The 17,543-nt window shown below is 31.9% G+C and overlaps 1 protein-coding gene across 6 annotated transcripts in view; it reads right to left on the bottom strand.

Moving 5' to 3' along the window:
• LOC126818904 (furin-1) overlaps window positions 1-17,543 on the bottom strand; it is a 102,964-nt gene that overhangs the window by 41,096 nt on the left and 44,325 nt on the right. For all 6 annotated transcript variants that reach the window (XM_050546558.2, XM_050546552.2, XM_050546553.2 and 3 more), the window contains exon 4: window positions 7,864-7,992. In XM_050546558.2, the coding sequence (XP_050402515.1) occupies window positions 7,864-7,992 (129 nt within the window). The remainder of the gene's footprint in view (window positions 1-7,863; window positions 7,993-17,543) is intronic.

Genomic DNA, 17,543 nt, shown 5'->3' with positions numbered 1-17,543 from the left:
ATTCTATTAAAATTGCTATAATTCAATTTACATTCGTTGCTGTAACATTAATTCTAAAACAGTTCAATCTGCTGTAAACATTTATATTCCAAGGAATAATAGAAAAAGTTGAAAATAAAACAACCCTAAGCTTTGAATGATATCAATACCAATTTATTAAGTTAGAAGAGATCTATATATAAAAAAGTTAAAGAATGTATCTTAATTTTAAAAACCATAAGAAAATCCTTTAAATTCATAGATTTATCATGGAAGTTTTACTACAGACAATAAAGAAGAAAAACAGATCGAATATTGCCATTAGAATGTTCAGTTCAGTTCAGAACGTCTTGATCTCAGAACATTCTGGATTTTACCGGAGCTCTTGGAAATATTATTAAACTATGAACTTTGCTATCGAAATGCAAAGGTGGTGTAATAAAACCAGATTTAAAAAAAAACTAATTTTACAACACGTCTTCGATTTCGAGAAGTTTTTTTTTCCCAAGTTGGCTTGTTGTGGTTGTCTCAACGGGTCAGCTTTAAATTGGTATCTTCTGCACTCAAAACATGTTTGTTTCTTGATGTTTTGGCAACATTTGCGAGTTTCAAGTTTGGTGATCACTATAACCTCATTTGGAATAGTTATGTTAAAATCCTGGTGACTTTAAAGTCTTGCCATGGTTGGGTTTAGTTTCAATTTACATAAACAGGGAGTACAATTTTGTTAACATTGTTTTATCCTCAAATTCCACAGACCGAGAAACGGCAATACTATATACTGGAAAACACCGAAAAACGCCATGTTATACTGAATACTTGGAAACACCGGAAAAACACTAAATACCGGAAAACACCCTAAATAGGTAACCCAGAGCCCGGTCCTCTGTTTGCGGGGAGTTAGGGTTAGGGTTAGGTTTTTCCGGTGTTTTCCCGAGGACCAGCGGTGGGTTAGGGTTAGGTTTTTCCGGTGTTTTCCCGAAAGACCAGGCTCCGAGTTACCAATTTGGTGTGTTTTCCGGTATTTAGTGTTTTTCTGGTGTTTTCCAGTATTCAGTTTAACATGGTGTTTTCCGGTAGTTTCCGGTATATATAGTATAGCCCCCGAGAAAGTAATGGGCATTTCCATTCATTAGATAGAAATGAAATAAAATGAAATGGGGATCAACATTTTACTGTTTCTGCACCGACTGGGCTAATGAAGACAGGCGTACGCCATACAGTTTAGTATGAGACAGCGGTACTATGATCTACTCTTATTTCGAATACCAACTGTCAAGGGGTTTTTTTTATGTGCAGCCAACATGTCACATCAGAATGACTAGACGCTGTCCTTGTCAGACCCTCTATCCTGCAAAACTGACAAGGGAGAAACCATGCTGAAAAATCATGGAGAACTTTCTTGGCAAACACTGGATCAAACCTTGGGCCTCCTGGTTAGTGAGCCAGTGCCAACCGCACTGAACCACTGTGGCTCACTTATTAGATAACCAGCCTCGTTTTTTAAATATTGTCAAAAAAATAGTAAGGCGCAATAATTGCAGAAACTAGGTTAAAGTTATATTTGAAGTAAAAGATTTATAAATATCCAAAACCAACAAATATGAAGGTACTTAAATTAAAAACTATACTATTCAGAAACAAATGCCTCATAATGCTTAGTTTGCAATTTATTTATACGATCACTTATTTCTGTAGAAGTTCCATAAGCTACATGATAACTGTGCAAATGAATGAACTGAATAGCGTAATTTCTTTATCAGCTTTTATTGATAGAGAATTTCCTATTTGTGGCATAAAATCAATGAAACACAAGAACTCATTATTTCTTATACAGTAAATCAAATCCTTAGAGAACTAAATAATTTCCTTAATCATCCATTAAAATACAAACAGTTTTGACATTTCTTTTCCTGATTTTAATGTCCAATGTTGGTCTGTACATAGTAACCCAACAATACAATCTAACAGAGAAGCAAAAGACATTTTTGTTAGAAAATTAACATGGCTATAAAAAGCTTAGGGTCGGGTCTTGTGTCAAGTTAATCATTAACTGCTGTGTATACTCAAAAATTTTGGGTACAGTGAGAGAAAAAAGCTCATAAGACTATTGACTTGTCAGTAGCTAAATGATTTTAGTAATAACAAGCCCAACAATCTGACTTTCCACTAGGAAAATGCATGGCAAGTAAGAATCAATATGAGAAGTGTAAAATTAGTTTCTAGGGAATTGAGTCTAGCTGTAGCAACATTGATGATGGTAATCCATTACAAAAACTCAGATAAACCGGTATCCAGTCCATCATTACTACTGCAAATGATGCAATTTTATATTTCCTGATGTAATTTCTGTGAATCTCCTTCTTACTGATCAATGCTTCATATTCTTTATTATGTATTTTGACCAATCTACAGGTCAAATCATATTTACTGGTGGAGCCACTCCAGGCAAGTTGGCAAACTGCCAGACGCCTGCTAATGTTATTTTTAGTATAAAGTGTGCCCATAGTTTCAAATATTGATAATATGTTTGCTTCCACACTTTCCTAGTTATCTATGTCAGTATGGTGCCTGATAACTGTGTAGTTGAATTTTCTAAATATCTTAATCAACTCAAATATTTTCAACGATCATAGGCAAATAAAACACCTATTACTGACAAAACTTATATGTTTGTTACCGAAATTTTCTCTACCAACAATCTTATCTAAAGCACAGGATATACTAACTAAACGTAATTTCATAACAGTAAATTGATATAATCTATTAAATATTGAGTTATTGGGAAATAAATTTTATATCTCTTATTTATCAGGCAGGGACTTATACATTCTTTTCTCGGTATGTTTTTATTAATTTTCTTATTATTTCCTAAAATATTTGGAGATTGCCACAACTGAAGCATACCGCTAAACTAAGTTTGTTTTCAAAACAAACCATTTGCACACTGAAAAAATTTTAATTCAAACAACCATTTTCCATAGAATTTTAAGAAGGCCAGACATACAAAAGAGCTGCACTAAATGTTTATTATTATGAAATTAGGAACTTCCGAATGATTTTCATAATAGAATGATTTTCTGCACCATGTAAATACCCATATCAAACTACATCTTGTATACTACTTGACTAACTTCACATTTGTATAAATATATGTCTTTAAAAGACATTACAAATAAGACTCCATAAACTGCCGTTCACATACTTAAACACAGTCCCCTTAAATCCAGATATTATTACCGCGAAGTCTTCTCATAAAATACCGAACTGAAATATAAACTCAGATTAGATTTATTCTTGTGATTTCAGTGTGTGCATGTATTTTTGTGTCCAATCTCATAAGCTTAAAGGTTCATTGTATTTGAGGCAGCATTTATTTGGGCTTTAGGAAGTGGATTTATTTAAATTCAGTTTTTGTTCAATAAAGACAATATGATTTATGGTAATGCAGTTATGTATTTTATTCAGCTTGTTGTAGTAGTAGCTAGTTGTTCTAAGCTTGCTTCCACAGTAGTGATATTGTCATTGTGTGTTTGCTTCTAAAATAAACCAATACAGGTGGAAGTTATTAGAAAGGGTCAACACCTTGAAGGGATGGTCTCTTACACCTGAAACATATTAGCTCTATCTCTTACATAATTCAACATTATAACATCCCAATATATTGGCCAAGATTTTCATATCCCTAACCACAAGACTATTAAACAACAAAGTTGTTGGCAATATCCTGAAATGTATTAACTTTTTTACTCTTATGGTACTTATATAGTCATGCGAATGGCTTTGAACAAAAGATATTTAACTGAACTATTATGTCTTAAATCTACCTCTCTTTATCAAAGTGTGTACTTGATGATACAATTGTCAAGACCATAAACTGTAAAACAGGGTACACATATCTGTCACCAAATTCAAATAAGATGGTCCACCCATTTCTATATTCTAACAATAGATAGATAACAATGTCCGCTGTATGAATCAACTTTTAAAACCATTTTACATGCCACGCTAAATTACATACTGCATTCATGAAGTCAATGGCAGATCCAGAACTATTTATTTTAAATTGGAGCGAGTAGAAAAGACCAGTTAGTTTTGACTTAAAAATAAATATATTGATCTGAATAGGTTCTTTTGTTAAAATGTAGAAGCTGATAGACCATCCCCTTTAACTACAAGGTAGCAGTTGGTATACCATGATTGTTGCCATAAATATACAAGAAAGTTCCCCACAATTACTATATTCTTCCATAAGTTGACATTTACTAACCCTGATATGTCCTAGTAAAGAGACCATTCAGGAAATCGAACAATATACATTTTAGAGCACAACCACTATAAATATAAACAACATCCATTGGTCTTCTATTTTTTTCTTTTGAAAGTATTATAGTTTATAAAGGTTCCAAAGAGTAAAGACTATGTTAAGTTCCTGAGTTTCCTGCTAGTGTGGTATTACAAGTGGTTTTACCTTGATAAGTCCAGAAAAACTATGTCCTTTTAGTCACATGGTACCATCATAAATGGTTTATACAAATACAGACCATCTGCTAGAAATTAACTTAATATATTACCACCTCTAAACACACAGACCTTTATAATATAATCTACGTTTTTAAAAATGTGAAACTCCATCTGTCATCAAGAACTATTTCAGCATACAATCTTTGTAAAAAAAAATATGTTTTAACACCAATGGGGATATCCAATGGAGAGATGGACCAATAATGTAAAGAAGTTCATAATTCATACAGAAATGATAATTATATTATTTCCTAAATTAGTTTCCTCTAACAAATTAGATATTCAGATAGTACAAATTTTACTATCATAGTCCATAAATAATAGTGCTCTACATAATTCTAATTGTGAATTCAGAAGATACATATAGTTCTACTGGCAGAACTACTTATAGCCAAGAATCTAAAACTTTGTACTGACCTTACTTTTTCTACTCTACACCTTCTACTTGATAGTTTTACTACCCAATAAAAGATATAGTTTATTGTTTTCCAGATAAATACCACTCTGATCATTCCTAGCAACAATTAAGACGTTAATCACTGAGAAAATAGCTGATTTGATTTAGAATGATAATAATTCAGACAATGACCAGATAATTAAACTATCTGTCATTTCTTTTTTTTTTTAAATATGGGCAATGAGAATGTTTAAGATAAAGTAGCTTTAATTCTAAAGGGCAGTTACACCCCACATATCCATAAATACGATAAAGACAAAAATAGTGTAGCAGTATGGATTTGTGGATTTCACCAGGGCCACACACCTTAGTTACTAATGTTGCCATGGTAGAGTACTATCTGTACTTTCGAAAAGAGTAAGCATAATCTGACATATGTTACACAACCCTCACTACTATAATATGGAAATATAAGTTAGTGAAATAGATTATGATGATAGAAGACACAGACATGTAACATTTATCAACAATTTTCTGATGACTACATAATTTAGCTCTAGTGTTAAATATCTTTTGTCTCTGTACTAGTTTGTCTGCCAGTAATAACACACTTGAAATAATGATTTGTTCTGAAAATTAATCTTAGTATTTCAAGAATCATGAAAATAGTTGAACCAAGTTTATGTAATCTTGATCAAACCTCTTCTAATACATTCATATTTCACAGAAGAAAAAATTGGCTTTACTGATAAGAGATCATATAAATAGATGAACGTGATGTGTAATAAGGGCCAAAAATGAAAATCTTTAATCTATATCCTCCTTATTTTAAACATGCCAAATTTTCAATGTTACTTTGACATTATTGAATTTCGATAATGAATGTATTTAAGTTGATGTATGGATTCCTTGCATAAATGGACATTGTAAAATCAATAAATTAATACCCAGGGAGAAATATTCCACTCTATATTTATTCTGTTTCTGTTCAGAGAATTTGAGATACCTCATAATAAATGAGATAGACTTGAGTTAAGACAGAACAAATTGCTGTTATTCCCACTAGAAATATGAACATAACTTTAAGGCTTATCAAGTTGAACATACAGAATAATAATCAATATAGTCATGGCATATATCATATTTTATTGTTTCCAATTATGTATGCACAACAACAACCCTATCAGTATTCCACTAACACAAATCATTTTTTCTTCAGTTTCTACAAGAGACCATCTTGCTTCTCAAAGCAATTTTGGGTAATTAAAGCCCCAAAATATAACAAAATAAAGGTTCGATCAATTTAGAGTTTTATACCACACAATAAAAGTTCTTTAGTTAAACATAACATAGGTCTCAGAATTATTCAAATCAACCAATTCTATTTACAGTAATGCCATTTTACACTGGTTTCCAATGATTTTACAGCACCATCTGTATGTACAAATATAGTAATAATTACTGAACTATCTTTTTTGTACAAGCCAGATCATAGGACTTTATTTAAGTAGAACTGTTAATACTTGAATGTGCTAAATTACATATTAAACCAGCGGTAACACATTTTGCAAGATGTGGATAGAGAACAAGCTAAAAAAAACCATGTGATTTTTCATACAATCAGGGGCCATAATCCAAGAAGTTATGGTCTGAAATGCACGAATATCGAAAGGGACTGAAATATGTAAGATATGAAGACATATTTTAAGTTTCAGCAAAATTCCACAAAACTTGTGACCTCTAGAGGGTCCACAACCTTCGTATTACATACTTGTACACAATTTGCGTACAAGGAGCGGCCATTTTGTAGGGCAGTTTGGTAGAACGGTGATATGTTGAGACGGTTTTTAAAGTCTGATAAAAATTGTGTCCTCTAGAGGATCCACGAGCTAAAAATGTGATTTTTCGTACAATCAGCATCAATATTACATACTTTTACACAATTTGCGTTCAAGGAGTGACCATTTTGACGGGCAGTTACTGTCTGATTTTTAGGAAATTCGAACTCAATTATCATTAGGGTCTAACAATGATATATTTAAATGATTTTTAAAAACAGATAAAAAAACAAACTGAAATCGGGATTTTTTTGTACAAACAGGGGCCATAATCCAGGAAGTTATGGTTGTTATGTGCAAATATCAAAAGGAACAGAGATCTTTGGGAAAAAACACATGTTTTAAGATTCATCAAAATTGGATAAAAATTGTGACCTCTTGATGGTCCACAACCTTGATATTGCATACTTTAACAGTATGTGTACAGAGAGAGGCCATTTTGAAAGGCAGTTTTGGTCTGATTTTCACGAAATTCAAACTCAACCATCAGAATGGTGTAACAGTAATATATTTAAATTCGAACTCAACAATTATAATGGTGTAACGGTGATATATTTAAATGTTTTTTAAATCGGATAAAAATTGTGACCTCTAGAGGGGCCACACACTTAAGACATGATTTTCCGTTCAATTAGGGGCCATAATCCAAGAAGTTATGGTCCGATAGGCTTGATTATCGAAGGGAACCAAGATCGTAGGGTTATAAACATATATTTCAAGTTTCATCAAAATCGGATAAAACTTGTGACCTCTAGATAGAGTGTCCACAAGCTAAGAAAGTGATTTTTCGTACAATCAGGGGCCATAACCCATAAAGTTATGATCTGATACATGCCAATATCGAAAGGAACCAAGATCTTTGGGAGATAAATCTATCTTTCAAGTTTCGTCAAATCAAATAAAAATTGTGACCTGCAGAGTGTCCACAAACAAATTGTGGACGGACAGATGGACATATGCAATGACAATATATGTCTGGACATATAAAAACAATCTTTAAATATTTTTGTCTTTTGAAATGTATGTAATGATTTGTCATGGTTGTGCCATTATAAACCTAAAGAGAATGTAATTTAATGTATTTATTTATGTATCCTTTGATTTAAATCTAGACTTTGTACTTACATAATTATTTTTGAGATCTGGATGATCTTTTTCAATACCATCATCTAATATTGTTACAACTACTCCTTTACCAGTATAACCCATACTCCATGCATGTGACACATTCATATCTAAACCTCGTCCACGATTCTGAAAATATATAAATGGTGCCCTTAGCTACATTTGATGTAATTCATGTTTTATTTTTCACATAAGGATATGTTCAAATTGCACAAATTCCTTTTCTGTAAGAGAATACAACTTGAGATAAATTATGTCTAAAAAAATATTTTGAGATTAAAATTGTTCATTGATAGGAGAATTATTATGACAAATATATTTTTTCCAAAATCCAATTCGGCTTGAGTAGGTTCTGTAGCTGTCATTTTGTTGATAACTTTTCATTTCAACTTCTTGTATTATTCAAATACACCCTGTCTTAAAGTTGTCTTTACACAAAGTAAAATTCTCCCTTAAGATATTAAGTCTATTGTTCTTAAAATAATTTTACACAAAGCTATTGTGGAAACAGTGGAATACAAAAAACTTGTTCACTACATATGCAAATCATAAACTTATTAGTTATGTACAGTTTTTCATGTTTGAATTATTCATAAAAGAGAAAGTCTAGTTGACGTCAAGGTTACAGAATTATATACTAAAACATCATTTTTTTTTTCAAGCATAAAAATGAAGTAATGTACGATTATCCTGGTACAAGAAAATTTCAATACTATACAGGAATCATAGTATTAATGACATATGCTTTCAATTGCCATTTCCAATTTCGCAGATTTGTTGAACTTTCGGTCAAACAACAGAAATATAGTCGATTACCATGACAAAATGTTTGCTCATTACATAGCCTCAGATGGCTTACCATACCATGAGGGCGTGGTAAAGACAGACTATCATATTATACGGTAGAAACCCAAGGGTATACATATGTACCAGAGACTGGTTTTTATTCTCTTACATTAATCCACATGACAGCCTATCAGCTTTCAATCCCTGTGGATAGAGACCATGTGACATAATACTTGATGTATTAATTCAATCATAAACAATGTCTGAACTGACATTTCAACCACCGAGTTATATTCCAAGAGCTAAAAAAAATATATTTGAGGAAACAGATTGACAAATATTATGGTTTCCTACATAATTAATGCAGCCAATGTCATTGTAATCAAAATAAATATATTCCAATACAAAAACAAATATAATCCCTTGATGATTAAAAAATAACAATTTAAAATCACATATAACTTCAGTCAAGTGGCCCTTAAACAATGCGTGATGCTACCTGTTAAAAACCTAATATTCAAGAAGTATATATAAGATATCAAATTTACAGAATCGATGGCAAATACCCTTCTTAGTAAACTCTTGGTTACATATTTTTTTATTATTCTAAAACAATTTTATCTTTTTTTTTGTTTTTACGTGTTCATATTATAGACTAAATGGTTGTTGTGTGTCTTTTCGGCCTACACATTCTTTTGCAATGGAAATTCAGGACTGAGGAATAGATAGGTAGACATAATATATTGTTCTTTGTTCCTGTTTTAACCATGTCAACATCAATCAATCCACATTCTGAATACTACAATGTAATAGACATTTAGTTTAGTAAATGAGAATAATATTATCGTTTTTCTCTAGGGGAACATCAATTCTAGCTCTATAACATTGAAGGAGCTATATCCCTATTCTTTGACACCTAGAAATGGACACAAATGGGTCGTAATGCATATAATAATGTAATATGAATGTATACAAACTGATTTACATTTAATTGTTTCTGTTTTTACTGTAATTTCTAATCAGTTAAGTTCGGTGAAATACGCGCTGAGTCCAAATTGAATGGCAATCTTTGCTGTCTGGTTATTCCAGTCTACACTGGTAGTATTCGCCTGTGGGGTATGTTTAGCCTCACTTTATTACATATGCCAAGCGAAAGCATTTTGGCACACGATTCATGAGCCAATTTTAAAATTTTCATATTGGATATCAGAAGCCCATCTTTTCACAGTAAAATAATTACATCAATGTTGATTTAAATTGACCAACAAGTCCTGTTTGCAATGTTGAAGACTGTGGATGATATTGAGTTAATGACTTGCCTCCTTTAATACATTTTCTCTTAATCATCTCCTATCAACAATGATTTTGTTTACATGCTTTAAGTAATGAAATTATATTAGGTTATATACAATTGGTAAGTAGATAGTTTATATCCAGTGCTAACATTGGCTAATTTTCAAAGAAAAGCATATGTTAGGCACATGAAATAGAACCAGTTGTATTGGATTCTATCAGTTCATCATTAGAATAACATATGTTTTCTTTGGACAGAAGCAGAAACGAAGGTAATGGTACCTTATAGAAACCTTGTAACATTAGCTTAATGAAATAAATAGAAAGAAGGCAACGCTCTCAAACAATTGCAGCATAAACCATAAGATCTAACAAAAAAGTGAAACTGAATATGTTAGCGGGTAAAGTCTTCACATTGCCGGAAATTCTTCTTCTGATGTCAAGATAAACTTCTACCTGTAAAGTAACACACTAGAATCTTTAACAGGTTTCGACAAATACTGCCTATTATGACTTTACTTCTAATGGTAATTTCTTCTGCTACCCATTTTATTTTTGTGCAACCTAAAGACTGCTGGAGCCAAACTTTTGTTTGAAGTTCCTCAATTCTGCAAATGTCAAATTTTAAGAATTCTAAGAAAATAAGTTGCACCCTGCAATGGAAAAACGATTCAACTGACCCATTTTCTCTTCTTTTGTTTTTGAAAGAAATAAACCAAACATAAAAAGATGGATCTAAAGGTACCACAATAGAAATATGGCCTAAAGCAATCAATAATATACCTTCACCAATCTTATTAAATAAAAACAAAACATAAAAGACTTAATGGAAGTTTGTGATATGCGAGGTCTATCCCGGAGTTGTGCTTATTTTTATACAATATAATTTCAACATAAGAGGATAAAAACTGCTAGTTTATCTGTATTTATCAGTATCGAAACACCCACAAGATAATACAGGAAGGAAATCTACCCTTTCATTCACATTATAGCTCAACATGTAGTTTAATATAAGTTTCAGGGATAGATATCAAACACAGGTGGATTGTATAATATTTTGCATGGAATACAGACACAAACTATCAAAACCATGACCTCATTTTTATATGTACGGTTCTCTACCCATTTACCTCAGCAAGTGAACATAATTTATGACTATCATCTGTAAAGTTCCAAAGATATGTAAAAATATAGAGTTATGAAACAGACTCTTTGCAAAAAATCTATGAAATTGCAGACATCAGATTTCCAACTATTTATGTGGTTTAATGTCTTAATTTTCCAAACTATTTAGACATTTACTGTAACAATAAATAAGTTTGGCAAGTTGCTCTCAACACAACACATCAATCACATTGGATCCATGGACAGTTAGATGCGACAGAAATAGTTTGCATTAGGTTCATGTAAATGATGCAGTGCAATTTCAAATTGGTCTGTTTATACTGCATTATAATCTTACAATGCAGTACCTACATCTGTTTTACCTTAAAAAGATCTCAAAATTAGCCATGGAAACAAAATCTGGATCCATTTATCTTGGGACTAATTTAATTAATTTTCTCTCAAAAAACAATAAAATTCTTCTTCTTCAAAACATTAATTATTTCTTGACACAAAGGGAAAGCTGTAGTCACATTTTGATTGTCACCAAACATTGTTTTCAAATTCACCTACAACAAAAAAACATTTCATTTCCAGGTGAATGGCATTTTCTAGACAGAATCACTTAAGATGAAGTTTTGACATGGATGACATCGGTATGTAAAGGTGACAAAATTAGGGTTGGGTGCCAAGTGAAAAATGCTTTCTTGAGGCTAATGCTCACGAGCTAATGGATATTTTGAAGCAGAGAATAATTGGAGACAGATTTTAAAGAAATTCAAGTTAAAAGTAATTGTTTTAGATTGGAGGTATATGCATGACTGGTATTTTAATAGCCAATAATTATAAACTTGTGTTGTGTTTTAGTTTGCTGTTCAAGCACCAGATAATATCATAACATTGACCAAATGTCTAAAATTCTTTTAATTATATCCATTAACACTGTGTTTTGAAACTAACAAATGGCAGTAATAACATATAGAGATGCAATGAAAAGGCACCACTGATTTGACTGAAAATGTTGGCAAGATATATTGCAGCTGAAATGTGATTTGGAGGACATAACAACTTTACTCTATTGTTAATCTTAGCCACAAGGGGTAAAAATGAAAAGTCAATTATGAAGCAGAGTCAGAATTGGTCCACAGTTTGGCAGAGAATGATCAGTACTCCTGCCCTCTTGAATTAATGCCTCAGTATAGACTAACACTATTTATATATTCATTAGGACAGCTTTATAAATTGTTTTAATGGTATTTATATTTGACATGTATTGAACAAGATCCTTCCTTATAAGATAACATACAATATATACATAGAAATGAAATGAAATTAAATGAAATGGGGTTCAACGTCCTACTTATATACAAAGAGGCAACCATATTAGGTTTAATTTATTTGGTTTGTTCCCCTAAATTTTAAATACCGTACCTTCTTTTTTCTCAAAGAATTATGCTGAGGTGTGTTCAAGTTCTACTACCTATCTGTATCTCATTGTTATTCTCAAGTGCAACTTTTATATTAAGAACAGATCTTAGACAAGTCACATGAAAAACCAGTAATACATCTGCTGTTTTAACTACAAGCAGACTTATCTTCACTTAATAATTTGTCAATGTGAACATGGCACTTTCTGAGATAAAAATTCTAATTTGACAACAAACTGTATTGTTATGCACTCAATGTAGGTAACACAGTTTAAAAGAATGCTGGTGTAAGGTTGCTGGTCAACATGTGCGGGTGTATCTTCCAAGTTTGTTTCCCTTAACTGCAAGGAGATACAGTATGAGACTGCAATAAATTAATAATTCAAGGACAATCTTATATAGGCCTACCTTGTCAATTTATTTGTTCAGATCAAATAACCCCTTAAAATCTTCAAGACACTTAACTTGTTACCACAAGAGGAAAATAAATCAGATGAGCTGGATTTAAATTGTAATCCTACTATAATCTTGATAGACTTGATTTTAATCCAGACAACATATATGATTTTAGTGGGAAGACACACATGAAGATACTAGTGGGGAATTGCCCTGTAACCAAATACTATGCAAATTGTGAAAAAAACATGTTGTTAGGGCCTTTTGGTGTACTTTGATGGTCAAAACTGAAAAGCACAAACAATTTGTGTATCTGGCTTTGCTGAATATCTCTTGCTTTTTGACCATATAAGTATTGGGGTGGGGGGGGGGCATGTGGTACACTGTGGATCTCCAATCTTTCACCAATATGGTTGTCTCTCAATCTACAGGAAATCACAGATTTTACAAGATAAAGTATACATCAAAACATTAAAATATGTGCAAAAAAGTCCAAGTTTCAAATAAATATAGTGTCGTTAGATTTGTTTAACATAATGCATTTAAGAAATTCTATGCACTCATCACCATAACTTCAGAAAGTATACACTATGTTTATTCAGCCACTAGAATTAGGACTTATCATCAATACCAAACAGAAACAAAGTTTGCAAACTTTGAAAAAATTATCATTGAGCTTTAGATAGTTCCATAGGACTAGTAGGACAAAGATTTCACACATAATAAACCATTTTTTCCCCTTAAACTATATCTAAGACATCTCCATTTTTGATTGCTCTGTTCCTGAACTTTTGTGAGTAGTGCATATTAAAACAATTGATCATGGTAGTAAACTACTGTGTTTCTGCAGAAATGACACAAATACACAGACCCAGAGGCGCATAAAAAGATACATCAGCTGCCCATGCATCTGAAGACAATTCTATAAGGGATGCAAATAATGGATGATATTTTACCTTTTGATACAGATAATTTTGCCTCTAAGAAACAAATTGAATTAGATGTTAAGCTCACAGAAAAGGGCAGTACCTTTATGATTTAACACAATTTAAATGTTATCCACCTTATTGAAAAATATTTAACAAATCTTTACTAATGTTTTTTTAATCATAAACATGAGTCAAAGGCAATGAACTGAACAATAACTTCATCATTCATTGTAAAGTCCCTACCATTGTATTAAATTCCTCTAACAGTTATCCTTTTTTTTACACACCCCAAAGAAAATCATTAGGATGAAAATGGTAAAATATAAGTGTGTTTTGACACTAATTTTTCTATGGACACACCCTCTATTTTGTATTCAGTTTCACACTCGTAATATATAATATGGGATGGTTGAATAGTAGTCTGAAGTAGATGTGTTTCACACCTTTTTCATGTTCAACTGTAAGGTATATTGACAGAATGAGGCTATAGTTTTAAAGAGATGTTGCCCTAGTTTTTTAACTTTGATGTAGGTCCAATGCTCTGTTTAGTAAGTCTTTACATTGTTTCTCGTGTACTGTACTTAAGTTGGCCCTCGAAGAATTCTTGTCTTGACAATTAAAGCCATATTTTATAATCATACGAGAGTATATTTTATTATTAAAAATATATTTTATGGTAATTGTACAAGAAATTATTTCATAATACTTATATGAGTATGCATTTTATGGTATATATTATGAGAAAGAATTTTATAATAAATTTCATTACTAAAAACATAATATTTGATAGTGGTATATTTAAGGTTTATAGCTGCAGCTTCTTGACAAAATCAATAAGTTAATAAAAGATGTTGCATGTAAAATTAATGTAATCTTTAAACTGCACTTTTAATCTATTTATGTTACATATCTACTAAATTAGATTACATTTAATTTACATTGAATATAATGTTCAAGAAAGAAGGTGGTAGGTCTATAATTATATTAATCTCAGTCTCAATTCTGTTTTCATTATCATATTATCTGTATCATTCAATTAACTCTTTATGTTTCTATAATGGCTAAAGTGATCTTGTGGATTAAGGAGGATGGAAATTTGTAGTATTCATTAACAAAAATTAGTATCAGTAATGCCAATAATAATACTTGGTTCAGTGCCATTAATGCATGCATATGATAGGATATCTGAAGATTTTCTGAATTATTGTAAACAGTGCCATAAGCTTGATTTAGCTTGTGAAAAAAAAGTTCATTGCATTATAAACCATTCAAGATATACATCTTTCAAATGCCAAGCTTATTGCCAACCACAACCATCTTGATGACATTCCTAGATTTCTCAACAGGTTACTATGGAAGATGTAACAGTACAGATCAGCCTATCAAAGCAAGAATTCCTATCACAACATTTCTAAATGAACTGAAGTTGAAAAGCCTCTCGGGACTTTTAAACAAAGGCGAACCTCTATGTCAACTGCAAGCATTATATTTTAATGATAATTTATGAAGTAAACAGCAGGAATCCCAAATATTTCAGAAACATTCTGCACATGTAAACAAAAACTACGAAGCCTGAATTTCAAAAACATGTAATTAAAAACTAACAAAATACACCTATTAAAAGCATGGAAGCTCCATTAGTTCTGCTTGGGTTGCGTTATTATATTATCATATTCATTAGACATATCAAGATATAACAAAAGTGCTACTTCTAAGTGAACTTCTGAGTCTGGTCCATATTTTCACATACAAAATTTATCCTATGGTTAGGTAGTTAAGCATGAACATGTAACCATTATATCATAATCAGTTATACTGACAATATGTTTAACTCATTTTATACAGTATATAGCCCAGGAATCAAGTTCAAATAGTCATCAGACACTTGTGAAAAGTTCATGAGTTGAAACTATTTACAAGGTGATGTGAAAAACTAGTGCTGTATGTCTATCTGTTGGCTGTACAGACTGCAATTTCACCTCAACAAGATTTCACCTTTTTTCCTGTAAATTATTGGAATTCCTGGAACTGATAAAGACATGTTCCAGAGCTTTGAAGCAAGATGTGGAGAGTAATTAATGCCAGAGTCTAGGTGTAAACTGTTTCTGTTATCTGATGTAGAATAAAAGAGTAGGAAGTGGTAGTATAACACAATGTGATCCCCCACACTGTTAAGGTATCAGATCAGGTGTAAAAAACATCAAGTGGTATTTCTGGAGCTCATTGTTAGTAGTTGAGCGTGTGTATTAGTTACTATCAGACGCAGTAACACCTGTTTCTATACATAGATACTAAACTCTTCTCTCCCACCCTATGGTATTCTACTTAACACAATACAATAGTACAATTTATAAATCACATCAAATACTTTCAGTGGTGGATGGGTTAAGGAGCAGTGAGAGGATCGAGGCTGGGATATAACTGCTACGTTCTTCAATAGTTAATAAGTCTGGAATGGTTCTTCAGTCTTTTAATTACTGGAACTTTATTTTACAAATGACAATAATTCAATACATACAATGTACACTTCCAGCACAGTGGATGACCAACATAGCTGCTACTAAGTCGGGTGACTTGCCTATTGATGTACCTTAGCCTTTTTATATTATAACTATGAATGGCGAAACCCAAGTGTTGACATCAAAACATACTATACAGTATTTCACTAGATACATTAACATAAATAAACAATAATGGATTAAATACTTAATTAATTAGCTTCTACCCTGATTGATATTAACCACGACACATTAAATACTATCTAAAACTGACTGGTCATCATGCCTGGTCATAGGTGAGTGGTCTAATATTTGCAATTAAGGACTGTCACTGCATCAAGTGGTTTCGATCCCTTTCATGCAAATGACAAAAAGTAGGGTCACCTGCCTGAACCGTGTCGGATTTATCAAAGAGTTGTCAAGCATTGCTGTCCAATCTCTAGTGGATCTTATCTGCTGAAAATGATCAGCATGTTTCAGGATGGTGGTGTGCTGGCTCTGGAACTCATGCCTCTTAAATTAACGCTACAGCACTTTCTCATTATTCAGGTGTCAACCTCGGTACATCTTTGCCCCTTCCTTAAAACTGTGGTAGTTGTACTGACCCTAATATTTTTCTAATCATTGCTCCAAGTATTTGTCATCTTTTGTTACAATTAATATACAGATGGACAATCTCCTTCAAAATCGGGTAAACTAATTTTGTTGTAGAAATAAACAACCTATATATCAGCAAATGAAATAATCCTACTTTGATTTCTTTATTTCATTATACAACCAACATCATGTACTAATAACTTGGTAATATGCTTGCAATTATATTGCCCGGATTCAGTAAAATTCAAAATATACCATGAAATTAACTGTAAATAAATGTAAGGTAAAATTATCAAGTAGAAACCAGTATCTAATAAACTAAACAATTTGACAAGCTTTCCAAAAATGTAGCATTCAATAGAAGCAATTCATTTCTTAAACCGTCTTCTGTGACATTGTCGAGCATCACATGATTACGTACAATAACTCATACATGATATTGACAACTGACTTTGTTATTGGGTTTCACAGGGGAATACACGACAAATTAAACTATTTCTGCATTTGACAAGATCTATGGACTGTAACATGATTAATTATGTGGAATTTACTTAGATAACACAGCTTCAATCTCAGGAATAAATTCTCACAAAGACATTGAACATGTGGATGTTGCTGAATTTTGTTGAATCCATCCTTTGTATTTTTTA

This window comes from Patella vulgata, chromosome 4 (assembly GCF_932274485.2).
Source record: "Patella vulgata chromosome 4, xgPatVulg1.2, whole genome shotgun sequence".
Taxonomy (NCBI): Eukaryota; Metazoa; Mollusca; class Gastropoda; family Patellidae; genus Patella; species Patella vulgata.
Note: the sequence above shows the minus strand (reverse complement) of the source record. Positions and strands in the feature narration are given on the sequence as shown.